The sequence below is a fragment of the Phyllobates terribilis genome, unplaced genomic scaffold (assembly GCF_046119375.1).
Source record: "Phyllobates terribilis strain yellow unplaced genomic scaffold, ASM4611937v1 Scaffold_4__5_contigs__length_816908805, whole genome shotgun sequence".
Lineage (NCBI taxonomy): Eukaryota > Metazoa > Chordata > Amphibia > Anura > Dendrobatidae > Phyllobates > Phyllobates terribilis.
In genome coordinates this window covers 783,640,556-783,654,784 of record NW_027362764.1, presented here as the reverse complement: position 1 = coordinate 783,654,784, position 14,229 = coordinate 783,640,556, and the positions used below count along the sequence as shown (strand labels likewise).

At 44.5% G+C, this 14,229-nt stretch overlaps 1 protein-coding gene across 1 annotated transcript in view; it reads right to left on the bottom strand.

Annotated features, from left to right (window-relative positions):
- SLC45A4 (solute carrier family 45 member 4) overlaps positions 1–14,229 on the bottom strand; it is a 108,516-nt gene that overhangs the window by 56,764 nt on the left and 37,523 nt on the right. The window contains exon 2 of the mRNA XM_073679938.1: positions 6,013–6,634. Within this exon, the coding sequence (XP_073536039.1) occupies positions 6,013–6,250 (238 nt within the window). The 5' untranslated portion in view covers positions 6,251–6,634. The remainder of the gene's footprint in view (positions 1–6,012; positions 6,635–14,229) is intronic.

Here is a 14,229-nt window from a genome sequence, read left to right as displayed (position 1 = left end):
CTCCCAAAGCTGAAACTTGAACCTTAAGGGTCCCTGTAGCTAGACCCAGGTCCCGCCCCTTTTGCAGAAATTCCAGGATCCCTCTGATCGGAGGTTTGCTCGATAGCGGGATATCTATAAACTCTAGGAATTTACCCCAAACCCTGCTATAAATCTTAGTTGTAATTGGTTTTCTGCTCCCCAATAAAGTAAAAACTAAGCCTGGTGAAAACCCCTTGCTACTCAATAGCGACCTCTCAAATTCCATGCCGAAAGATGGAACCCCCTGGCCTGGGCATGGAATACTGGTCCCTGCATGAGAAGGTCCGGCCTCTCTGGTAGAATCCAGGGATTTGACACCGACATTAGCCGAAGCAGAGAGAACCAAGGCCTCTTGGGCCAAAAAGGGGCTATCAAAATCACCCTGGCGCCTTCCTCCCGGATCTTCCTCACCACTACTGGAATCACTAATGGCGGAAAGGCGTAGGCCTTCCTGAACCCCCAAGGAATCTGGAGGGCATCTACGGCATGGGGATTTTCTGCCGGATTTAGGGAGCAAAATCTCTGCACCTTTCTGTTTGCCCTTGTGGCGAACAGGTCTATGTCTGGCTGCCCCCATAACTGGACAATCTGATGGAAGACCTCCGGGTTCAACCCCCACTCCCCCTGTCTTAGGGTATGGCGGCTTAGAAAATCTGCTTTCACGTTTTCTATCCCCCTTTATGTGAAGGGCGCTGAGGGATAGGAGGTTTCGCTCTGCTAGACCAAGGATCCTGTCTGCCACCACCATCAGAGGGCGTGACCTTGTCCCTCCTTGGGGATTCACATAGGCTACTGCGGTCCGGTTGTCGGACCTGACCTGGACATGGTGATTTTGGATGTGAGGGAGGAAGCCCCTGAGGGATCTTTCTACGGCCCAAAGCTCCTTTAAGTTTGAGGATGCTCCCCCCTCGTGGTAAGCCCAGTGACCCTGTATTGCGAGTTCTGCCAGATGACCCCCCCATCCGGAACTGCTTGCGTCGGTCGTAATTACCCGATCTACTGGTCTGGACCATTGAACGCCTGCGGTTAGATTTCCCCTGACTGTCCACCACGAAAGGGAATCTACTACTTGTGGGGAGAGAGAGCCTGCCTTCTAAATGCCCGTTGCAGGACGTCTGTGCTGACAGGACCTCCCACTGAAGCCGCCTCATATGCCCCTGGGCCCACATTACTGCTGGGAGACAGGCCGTCATAGAACCCAGGAGGGACATTGCATTAGTCTCGAAGGCCATTCAAGCTCCAGAGATGTCTCTGAGAGAGGCAATCAACCTGCAGATTTTGTCCTCTGGGAGGAAGCAGGTTTGGCGACGAGAGTCTAGGATTAGACCCAGAAAGGTCTGAGTCCTGGAGGGGGTTAGTCTTGATTTTTGGAAATTTACTAACCACCCCAGCTGATGCAACACTTCCGTGACCACTAGGAGCTGACTGGAGCAGTGGGCTTCTGTTTTCCCTATTATCAAGAAGTCGTCTAAATATGGCACGATCACTACATTCTTGATCCGTAGGAAGGCTGTCACTTCTGCTATTAGTTTCGTAAATATTCTCGGGGCAATGGAGAGGTCAAAGGGTAGGGCAGCAAACTGAAAACGCCTCAGCTTCCCCTGAATAAACAGGGCTACTCTCAGATACTTCGGATACTCCGGATGGATTGGGACGTGATAATATGCGTCCTTCAAGTCTATTACAGCCATAAAGCAGTTGCGATGTAAGAGCTTCACTGCCGAGCTTACTGACTCCATCTTGAAAGTCTGGTTTTCTACTACTTGGTTCAGACTCCTGAGGTTGATGATGGTCCTTAAGGACCAGTTTGTTTTTTTTATCATGAATAGTGGGGAATAGAACCCCCTCCCTCTCTGTGTTGCTGGTACTTCGAGAAGGACCTGCTTTTCCTACTAACTCTAACACTTCTGTTTCCAGGGCTAATTGTTCTTCCTGGACCTTTCGTAGGGGGGTAACCACAAAGGTCCGCCAGGGGGTCTGGCTGAACCGGATCTTCAGGCCCCCACTGATAATTTTCAGAATCCAGGGGTTTGCTGTTATCGCATCCCAAGCTGGAAGAAAGTGGGAAAGCCTTCCACCCACTTCCAGCCTGGCGTCATTGGGAGGATCTCTTCGAACTCGAGGATGGTCCTCCAAACATGTAGCCCGATTCTTTTTTGGACTTGGCTTCCCATTTCTTTTTGTCTCCCGGAGGACGACCCCGGTTAAATTTTCTCCTCCGAAAACTAAATCTTCTTGGTTCCCCCGAAAATCCCGGGAACCCTTTGGTTTTATCGCCTGCTTTTTCCAACAGGTCTTCTAACTTTTGGCCAAACAGGAGTCTACCATCACATGGGAGGGAGCACAGTTTCGGTTTCGAAGGTAGGTCGCCTGGGCAACCTTTGAGCCACAAGGCCCGCCTGGCTGCATTGGATAGTCCCGCTGCCCTAGCTGACAGTCTGACCGAGTCAGCTGAAGAGTCGGCCAGGAAGGCCGATGCTGTTTGTATTAGAGGTAGCTCTGCAAGTATTGCCTGTCTGGAGACCTTTTTATCTTTAAGCTGGTCTTCCAGCTGTTGGAGCCACACCATCAAGGACCTCGCCACACAGGTGCTAGCCACCGCTGGTTTTAGGCCACCTGCCGCCGCCTCCCACGTGTGGCGCCCCTAACCAGTCTGTCTGTATTCTCAATGGGGAAGCAGGGTCTACCGCCCCCCGATGAGGAAGAGGACGATGAATCCCACTGCTCCTCGGACTGGGAGGAATCAGAGACGGGGGAAACCTCTCTACGGGGCCTTTTCTTCCCTCTAAGGAACCCTTTCAGGGACCCCTGAACTTCTGCATGTACTATGGACTTTAAATCTGCAGCAAAATCCCGGGAATTCTCAGCTATGGTTTTGGTCACACAGCCCTGGCAAAGTGGTTTCTGCCACTCTACTGAGAGAGAAGCTTGGCAAAGGGCACACATTCTATGCTTTTGCTTGGCACTACTCTTCTTAGGCTCCTAAAAAAAGGAAGCACATAAGAGACTTCCCGTTATTAACCAGTGATATTCACGAAGCTCACTCACCCTCGGAGGTCACAAACGGGTACCGGATTCGGAGGCTGTCGCAGAACCGATGATTCCATTCTGGATGGTCCCGAGGCACTCGAAGCCTTACTCCTGCGGCTGCCACTACGATTACTCGAGCGGCTGTCTGTATACGATGCATCCCTCTGCTTTTTCTGTTGCTGAGGTGGGGGGGGGGGGTAAGCTGCTGCTGCTCCTGGCTATCTGGATCAGCCATGTCTCAGAAGCGCACCACGCTTCCAGGATAGCTCCCCCCCCCTTAAATATAGGGCCATCCAGCCTCCTCCGGTCTGTGGGCCCTCCCCCTTCCTCAGGCCGGAGCTCCGTTGAGAAAAAAAAAAAAAATAAATAAAAATAAAAAACCGGCCTGGGACGCTCCGATGGGCGCCGCCATCTTGGATCGGCGCCGCCTCCTGACGTCACCCAGCGCGCCGCTCCCAGCGTGCCCTGCGCTGTGACGTCAGGCGCGTCACACCCGGAAGCGTTCCACACTGCAGGGGGAGGACGGCGCCGCGGTCTCCGGGAGGACAGAGCCTGCCTCACCGCGTGCGCCCCGCTCGGCGCAGAGACCCCAGGGGAAGCTGCGGACGGCGCGTCTGGGATACTGAACCCGGTGCACAGGCCAGTGCCCGCTCTTCCACACCGGGACAGCCCCAGGTAAGTCTTCTTTCTTCCAGACAGGTTCCCCATCAAGGACAGGAAACCAACTGAAGCGAGGGAGAGGTACCGCCCTTTTATTTCAGACGGTTTCCTGTCCTTGGTGGGGCGGATCCTCTCTCTCAAGGTGTGCTGTCATGGGGGAGGGGAAAAGTGCTCTAGATGAAAGAATCTCCAGGCACCTGATAAGAGAATGTGCGACAGCGGAAAATTCCAAGGCTCGGAGAACGCGATCGTGACTCATTGTCTTCTGGATGACACAAATCTGACATTGCAACACTGAACGTGATCACAACAGGCCCAGTATCCGATCACTGGTGACCGGCGCCATCAGCGAGCACAAGTCATAGCGAAGGACAGGACAAAGGTCCACCATAGTGCAACTGCATGACAGCAAACAGGAACTCCACCTGTAATCATCTATTACACTCCAGAGCTGCACTCACTATTCTGCTGGTGGAGTCACTGTGTACATACATTACTGATCCTGAGTTACATCCTGTATTATCCTCCAGAGCTGCACTCACTATTCTGCGGGTGCAGTCACTGTGTACATACATTACATTACTGATCCTGTACTGATCCTGAGTTACCTCCTGTATTATACTCCAGAGCTGCACTCACTATTCTGCTGGTGCAGTCACTGTGTACATACATTACATTACTGATCCTGAGTTACATCCTGTATTATACTCCAGAGCTGCACTCACTATTCTGCTGGTGCAGTCACTGTGTACATATATTACATTACTGATCCTGTACTGATCCTGAGTTACCTCCTGTATTATACTCCAGAGCTGCACTCACTATTCTGCTGCTGCAGTCACTGTGTACATACATTACTAAAGTCCCAGCAGTTGGTATACCAGGGGAGTGAGGCCGCAGTGACTGGCGCACACACCACCCCCCGCACGCCCCCATGTAATGAGCACCAGCGGGTATCACATTCAGGGCTCGGATGCCAGTACACAGGGTATCAGGTCTCCCTCTTGGCTCTTCTAAACTGACGAATTTCCTTCCAGCATTTTCCACACCGGATAATGAAAGCAACTTATTAACTTATTAAATGGAGCGCTGCCAGGAGGGATATATAGTAATAACAGATCACCTATTCAGCAGGAGAGGCTTTTTGGCCTTGACAGAGCAGATAACCTGAGTTATTGATGGTGATAAAATAATGTGGTGCCAGCACAGACTATCACCGCTCAGGGAGAAGGGGGCAGGCAAGGAGTGCTGGGCAAGCTCCTTCCCCAAGAAATCATTAAAGGGAACAGATACAGAAGGATTCCCAGCATTTAAAGGGAATCAGAGAATTAGCGTTTAAGTTAGGTCTTTATGGAGAAGGATTTTTTTTTTTTTTTTTAACAATTGAAATATTTTTCCTCTATACTGGGGGGGGGGGGGAATCCCACACATTAGACAAGAATTACAGTGACTGATAACCTATTGAGAATGGTGGATCTTATGTTATGTCACAGCTCACCTCCTCCTGTACAATGACTGATAACACCTCTATATACTGTACAAAAAATATATATTTAACAACGCTGATTGAAAACAGGGTATTTTGGGATTACACTTTCCCTTTAAAGTTATCATCCATCCATCTATGAGATGCATAACAACTTGGCCCCCATCCAACCTCAATGCCAACTGATGAGACCCCAAAAGACACTTGTTACAACCATTACATTCTGGCCAAAAAGATGAGGATCCTGAACAGAGAGCCCCCTCAGATAGGCGTGTACAGAAACCGGTTTTCTATACTGGACATTCCCTTTATAGAGGACGTGGCACTTGACATAAATATGTATTTCCACCCCTGGTATAAACGCTGCTGTTCTCCTGAATCTGGAGAGGTTTTCCTTTTGTTCCTGCTCCTTTCCATTCCTGAGATATGGCCTAGTCTTCCCTCTACACAAATTTAGTCTTTTTAGCCAAGAGGGCATGGTCATTTAAAGAAACACCCACAAAATAGTTGTGGATCATCCCACTTGACTAAAAAGACTAGCTCTTCACCCTGGAAAGATCAGGCCGTATCTCAGGAATGGAGAGGTGTAGGAACAAAAGAAAAACAAAGCCGGATTCAGGAGAAGAGAGGCGTTAACACCAGATAAAAACATTACAGGTTTATAGCAAGTTACTGGTGCTCTTTATTAACCATAAAATATTCACGAGAACCTTAAAATAAAATCAGGATTATTCAATCCACACGACCAACATTCCCCCCCCCCCCCCCATTTAATTTCTAAATAAAAGTCCACAAGGAAACAAACACACACTTACCAATCTGCAACAGAACCGGGGTCACCAGGGCAGTCTCCATGGCGTAGCAGAACTCTCTACCAAACATAACGGCGCCGTGCATCACCCAGAGGCGCACCGGGATGCGGTCTATAGAGCCCTCGCTGATTGTCTCATCCCGGCTCTCGTTCTCCTTGGGCTCGCCTGTCTTCAGCTTGGCCAAGGGAAGGTCCTGGACTTGCATAGTATCCGAGTCGGCATTTTGGGGTGCCATCTTCATCACCACAAAAATATATATTTATATAATATACCTATATTCTTAGAGCTTCTATATAAATATTAATACTATATATCTGCAAAGATAAATAAAGACTTCTTGTGCGCTCTGCTCTCCACGCGTTAATACTTTAGGCTCCGCTGTGTAGGTGTCTCCGCAGCTTCGGGAGGGTGCGCAGGAGAGAACGCTATTTGGTGCTAATTCAATCATATGGCTTAATGGCTTTACTGTGAATTAGAGTTAAAAATCCATAATTGCCATTCAGTTAATACCAGTTTCATAATTTCTATAGAAGAAGTGGTAAAACTCTTGGTCTGGTGCTTGCAGGCTGGGAAGGCGACACACATAGGTGATGCACTGTTAATCCCCATCGAGTGGCTGATTAATCTGAAAAAAAGACAAAAAACACAACGTGTCAGCGGGTAAAGGGGCGAGAGGGCGTTGTCCCGATGGGACGCCCCGGGCTGTTGGCGGAAGAAACGCGGAACTAGTGAATTTCATAAAAATGAAAACAATCTATGATCGTATCGGAGAAAATGCAGAAATAATCATTTACAATCTACGATGACATAAAAAAAATAAAACATTTGATGGGAAGCTGCGGGGTAAATCAGACCGGCCTTTGTGGGATGCAGTTAAAAATCCAAAGTCATAGAAATACAATTTGTTTGGGACCTTGGTATAGAAAGTGGCAGACGGTAGAAATCCCTCTCCGTCACACCATAAACATAGGGAAAAGAAAATAAGTGTCTCAGGTCTAATGTCCTACACCTAGCTAAAGTCAACCACCCTTTCCTTTCTATTATAATAAGCGGTCAGCCAGCCCCCTTCACGTGCCAACACAGGACCAGAACAAAAACTGACGGGACCCACAACCTGATGATCAAGGTGCCTGGGTAAATGAACTATATATTACTACAACCAGGGTAAGTGTTAGGGAACGGAAAGCAGGGCAATTGCCCAGGGCCCCCAGCAAAAAGGAGATTGATAATAGAGAGCCATTATGAATCAAATTTAAGATAAAGAAACTGCTTAAAGGACCCTTGGTAACATCGAAGTCATGTGACCACAGGTTTTGTACTCTGCAGGACCTTTGGTGACATCACGATCATGTGACTGATGTCACCAAAGGTCCTGTACTGTAATGATAAAAATATTCGCTTCACTTACAAATGTGATACCACCAGGATTGACTTCTTGGACGTCAGTCTGGAGGTGGACTCAGCGTCGGCCGTCCAGACTGACGTCTTCAGAAAGACAACTGCAGTCAACGCATAGATCCATGCCTCGTCTGCCCATGAGCCCGCTACCATTAGGGCCGTCCCGGTCGGACAGTTTCTCCGGGTCAGGCGGATTTGTTCCTCTAGCCAACGGTTTGAGACACAGGCTAGGGATCTTCGGACCCGTTTCATACAGTGGGGTTATAGCTGGCGGGCTATCAAAAGAGGATACACTAGGGCAAAAAGAACTTAGAGATCACAACTCTTGTACCCACGTGGGCGAGAGGACATGGGTGACAATAAGATTGGGTTCATCTCCACATACAAAGAGTGGAACACAATGAGATCAATTCTAATGAAACATTGGTCCATTCTCAGTATGGAACCTTCGCTGTATCCACTACTAGGAGACAAACCGTCTATGACACCAAGGAGTTCACGCAATCTTAGTGATCTTCTTGTTAGGAGCCATTATGTTCCAGTCAATAATACTTTTTTGGCTTTTTTCACACCCACAGTGGGGTGTTTCCCGTGCGGTCACTGCCTGGCATGCGCCAATGTCCTTCGCTGTAAGACTTGACTCTGCTGGGGGTGAGCGCCAGTTTAAAACCAAACATTGGATTTCATGTGTTAGTACTAACGTTATCTATTACGTCACATGTGGTTGCCAACTCATTTATGTGGGGCTCACCTCCAGAGCTCAGAGTCCACGAACATGTCAGACATTCGCGCTGCCAGGCAAGTGACCGAAGCATCAGAACTTAAGACAATCCCCCGCCATTTCAGGGATTTCCATAATTGCGATCCACGCTCATTAATGGTTAGGGGGATTTTCAGCTTTTGTACTCTGCAGGACTTCAGGACCTTTGGTGACATCACGATCATGTGACTGATGTCACTACAGGTCCTGTACTGTGCAGGAGTTGAGAAGAACTGAAGAGGTGGCTGGTAAATAGAATATAAATAAATTATATATAATATATGTATGTGCCTGTGAAATGCATGCCTCTGTATGTATGTGCATGCATGCTTTCTTCACACATCGCTCTGGTCCTGTATCAACTTAAGAAATGCTGTCCTGTATAAGGCACAGGACCAGAAGGGACTATCAGGACCTATGACCAGCATGGCAACCTGACGATCAGGGCACCAGAGTGACTGAATGATATCAGCAATCTATACTACTAGATTACTTTATAATTCTCATTCGTGTATAACTTACGGGTAGTTCAGCCAGGAGTCATTTGTCAGATGCAAAAACAGGAAACTAGAAGCAGCAAACTGAGTTAAGGGGGCTGTCTGAGACTGTTCATTTCTCTCGCTAAGCCAGACCCCTTCTATGCTTTGCTCATATTAGTAAGTTTAGTAACACGCTCCACACCTTTATAAGTGTATCCTTGCAGGGTTTCTAGATGTATACTAGTCTGGTGGCGCATTGTTTTCAGAATCATTAAGCTGATCATACAAGTCCAAAAACAGGAAAAGGTTAAAAGGATCTTTCTCTTTAGAGAATCCCTACTTGGTCGACGGGTCCCTCGACAGTAAGGAGAACACCAGCGATCACTTGTAATCTATGGAGAACCCTCCGAGTAACTAACATTTCCCTGCAGCGCCACCACAGGAGAGATGAAGCTTTGCAGAGTGTCCATTCATATCAATGAGGTATCTGTGTAATGCAGGACAGGTCCTCCAGAGTGAGCGACGCCTGAATGTGCCACCATTATATACAGCAATCCTGGTGACGTCACCATTGTCTACAGAATCGCAAGGAGGAGCGTGGAGGGCAGCATTACCAGTTTCCTGAGCGCAAAGCTCTGACGTATGGAGTGAAAATCTCTCAAAATAGAAGCTATACACCATTTTCCGCTGGGACTCATTGCTGTCTAAAAATTCTACCCGCCTTGTTCTTTCCTAAGTCGGTGTGTTCAGGAAGCGGAGAATTATTTTATCAGTTATTGTAGGAAGGGCGAGAAAGTCAAGTCTGGTATTCAGAGGAGACCCAGCGCTGACAGATTCATTACAGAAAAGCCAGCCACATTCTGGAAAAAACTGTGCAAAGACTTGGGTACACCAAGATGGGAGGCAGTATTATAGTAGTTATATTCTTGTACATAGGAGGCAGTATTATAGTAGTTATATTCTTGTACATAGAGGGCAGTATTATAGTAGTTATATTCTTGTACATAGAGGGCAGCATTATAGTAGTTATATTCTTGTACATAGAGGGCAGCATTATAGTAGTTATATTCTTGTACATAGAGGGCAGTATTATAGTAGTTATATTCTTGTACATAGAGGGCAGTATTATAGTAGTTATATTCTTGTACATAGGGGGCAGTATTATAGTAGTTATATTCTTGTACATAGGAGGCAGTATTATAGTAGTTATATTCTTGTACATAGGAGGCAGTATTATAGTAGTTATATTCTTGTACATAGAGGGCAGTATTATAGTAGTTATATTCTTGTACATAGAGGGCAGTATTATAGTAGTTATATTCTTGTACATAGAGGGCAGTATTATAGTAGTTATATTCTTGTACATAGGGAGCAGTATTATAGTAGTGCTATCCCTGTACATAGGGGGCAGTATTATAGTAGTTATATTCTTGTACATAGGAGGCAGTATTATAGTAGTTATATTCTTGTACATAGAGGGCAGTATTATAGTAGTTATATTCTTGTACATAGGAGCAGTATTATAGTAGTTATATTCTTGTACATAGGGGCAGTATTATAGTAGTTATATTCTTGTACATAGGAGCAGTATTATAGTAGTTATATTCTTGTACATAGAGGGCAGTATTATAGTAGTTATATTCTTGTACATAGGAGCAGTATTATAGTAGTTATATTCTTGTATATAGGGGCAGTAGTATAGTAGTTATATTCTTGTACATAGAGGGCAGTATTATAGTAGTTATATTCTTGTACATAGGAGCAGTATTATAGTAGTTATATTCTTGTACATAGAGGGCAGTATTATAGTAGTTATATTCTTGTACATAGAGGGCAGTATTATAGTAGTTATATTCTTGTACATAGAGGGCAGTATTATAGTAGTTATATTCTTGTACATAGGAGCAGTATTATAGTAGTTATATTCTTGTATATAGGGGCAGTAGTATAGTAGTTATATTCTTGTACATAGAGGGCAGTATTATAGTAGTTATATTCTTGTACATAGGAGCAGTATTATAGTAGTTATATTCTTGTACATAGGGAGCAGTATTATAGTAGTGCTATCCCTGTACATAGGGGGCAGTATTATAGTAGTTATATTCTTGTACATAGGAGGCAGTATTATAGTAGTTATATTCTTGTACATAGGGGGCAGTATTATAGTAGTTATATTCTTGTACATAGAGGGCAGTATTATAGTAGTTATATTCTTGTACATAGAGGGCAGTATTATAGTAGTTATATTCTTGTACATAGAGGGCAGTATTATAGTAGTTATATTCTTGTACATAGAGGGCAGTATTATAGTAGTTATATTCTTGTACATAGGGAGCAGTATTATAGTAGTGCTATCCCTGTACATAGGGGGCAGTATTATAGTAGTTATATTCTTGTACATAGAGGGCAGTATTATAGTAGTTATATTCTTGTACATAGGGGGCAGTATTATAGTAGTTATATTCTTGTACATAGGAGGCAGTATTATAGTAGTTATATTCTTGTACATAGGAGGCAGTATTATAGTAGTTATATTCTTGTACATAGAGGGCAGTATTATAGTAGTTATATTCTTGTACATAGAGGGCAGTATTATAGTAGTTATATTCTTGTACATAGAGGGCAGTATTATAGTAGTTATATTCTTGTACATAGAGGGCAGTATTATAGTAGTTATATTCTTGTACATAGGGAGCAGTATTATAGTAGTGCTATCCCTGTACATAGGGGGCAGTATTATAGTAGTTATATTCTTGTACATAGGAGGCAGTATTATAGTAGTTATATTCTTGTACATAGAGGGCAGTATTATAGTAGTTATATTCTTGTACATAGGAGCAGTATTATAGTAGTTATATTCTTGTACATAGGAGCAGTATTATAGTAGTTATATTCTTGTACATAGGGAGCAGTATTATAGTAGTGCTATCCCTGTACATAGGGGGCAGTATTATAGTAGTTATATTCTTGTACATAGGAGGCAGTATTATAGTAGTTATATTCTTGTACATAGAGGGCAGTATTATAGTAGTTATATTCTTGTACATAGAGGGCAGTATTATAGTAGTTATATTCTTGTACATAGAGGGCAGTATTATAGTAGTTATATTCTTGTACATAGGAGCAGTATTATAGTAGTTATATTCTTGTATATAGGGGCAGTAGTATAGTAGTTATATTCTTGTACATAGAGGGCAGTATTATAGTAGTTATATTCTTGTACATAGAGGGCAGTATTATAGTAGTTATATTCTTGTACATAGGAGCAGTATTATAGTAGTTATATTCTTGTATATAGGGGCAGTAGTATAGTAGTTATATTCTTGTACATAGAGGGCAGTATTATAGTAGTTATATTCTTGTACATAGGAGCAGTATTATAGTAGTTATATTCTTGTACATAGGAGCAGTATTATAGTAGTTATATTCTTGTACATAGGGGCAGTATTATAGTAGTTATATTCTTGTACATAGGAGCAGTAGTATAGTAGTTATATTCTTGTACATAGGGAGCATTATTATAGTAATATTATAGTACATAGGGGCAGTATTATACCAACTCTCATTGGACTTGTCAATGTTAAATGCATTTGACCCCAAATTTCAAATAGTGAAAGTAGCGGTTCCTTTAAAACCTATAGAAAACATTTCTATGTGGTTGCCTCCTCCAGGAGCTTCTCTTTAAGAATAATTAGCACATTGTAATTCATGAAGATGCAGAACCACTGAAATTCCTAAAAATGCTAACACATTATTAGTGTATGCATTACACTTATTGTAAGCCATAGATAAGAAGACGCAGCGCTGAAGACACCAGGGTCATCTATAAAACATGAATAATGTCTTCCGCTTCTCCAGGAGTCTTGATGATTATGGGAGGTCAGAGGAAGATTAGGATGTTACCATTATAACACATGAAACCAGAGCACTGAAATAAACGACTTCCTCTATTGTCCGGTTTATTAATATGACCATCACAGCTGCCAACCCACATGACTTCCCTCCGCGTCCCTGCACAAAACCAGAATATGGTGGATGGCAGTGTGCGGCCTGGAGGGGGATCACAGCAAAATGGGACCCCTCACTTGCCACAGCTGTTGCAAACCCTCAGCTGTGTGAAGGATCAGACTCATAACTGTAAGGCTATGTTCACATCAAGTCTTCTCCACTTCTCAGTGGCTCCGTCTGAAGCCTTGAAAAATGGGATTAAGATGTTGTTTCTGCTAACGGGGATCTTGACTTTAAAGAAGACCTTTCACCAGTTTGAGCAAGTTAGCTCTGCAGCCACTATTCCATGATGCGGTCAGATGGAGTAAAACAGTTTTTTTTTTGTTTTTTTTATTTGTCTCCATTGTGGAAATATTAGCTTGTAAAGTTCAGATTACAATTTATGCTATGATTCAACTGGGCATTAGAGATTTGTCACTGGGGGCGTGTACTTCTTCCCCTGCATGAGGCTGACCAATCATAAGCAGGCAGCAACATACAGGGAGAAAAAAAAAAAAAAACACGCCCTCCTCTCCTCACTGATCTTGTGTAGCGCTACAGCAGAGCGGCGTTATGTATTAGATTCTGGGGTTAGCAAGCTATGCTCCAGGCTTCCACATTTTATTTGCACTGACACATTGTAACAAACTACCAGAATAGAAGATTAGATGCGTGCAGCTGTTGAAGCTTCCATATGCTTGATATGACTAAAATCCTGAGCTGTGAGAAGTAGGAGGCCTTAGGCTCAAACTGTAAGCCTAGGTTTACACACATCCAGTGTTCATCACGCAGTTTTACATTAGGAGGATTCTGACGGAATCCTCAAAAAAACAGGGTTCCAAAAGGAATCCGAACAGATCCATTCACCATTAAGAGGCCGATGGAGTCACTCTGGACACAGTCTGGCCCCTCTTTCCTGGCAGTGGTCATCTATCAGATGCGCACACAACATGGTCCTGTTTTTTTTAGGGATTCTGCCATACTGTGACATGGGCTAGGTGCTAAGGGGTGCAAAGGCTGTGTCTTTACTCTGGTCCCGGAGTGGAGCCCAACATATCCAGGCCTCCATATTTAGAGACCCATTACAAATTTTGTATTTGGGACCAATGTGCTTTAAATAACTGTTCTGTAAGACCAGTTCTCAAATTCTGGCTGTAGGAGTCCAGTGGGCGGTGCTAACGAGTGACTGACAGCCATGTCTGCAGACCCATACAAGTAAGGCTGTCCCTCATTTTATTATGGATAGGTGATCAGAGAGTTTACAGGGTTACTCCCAATATGTGAAGTTAACAGTTAAAGCTGCTCCGGTTGTGACTGTAGCAGATTCGAGAGCGGCATTAAATGATTGACATTTAAACAATGTAGGAAGGTAGTGTCAGATAATGGCGGCGTTGGTTGGAGGGCTGAGATGTCTGGTACATAGCGTTCCTGAGTCAGGCAGAGTTCTCCCACGTAATTGCAGCTTGGGAATAACGAGCCGTGTACCATGTTCTGCTATATGCACATCAGTAATATTGGGCATTAGCAGCAGATTGCGCTGCAAAGGGTGAAAGCTGCAGGAAAAATAAAACCTCCCAACACATTGAGGATGCAGAG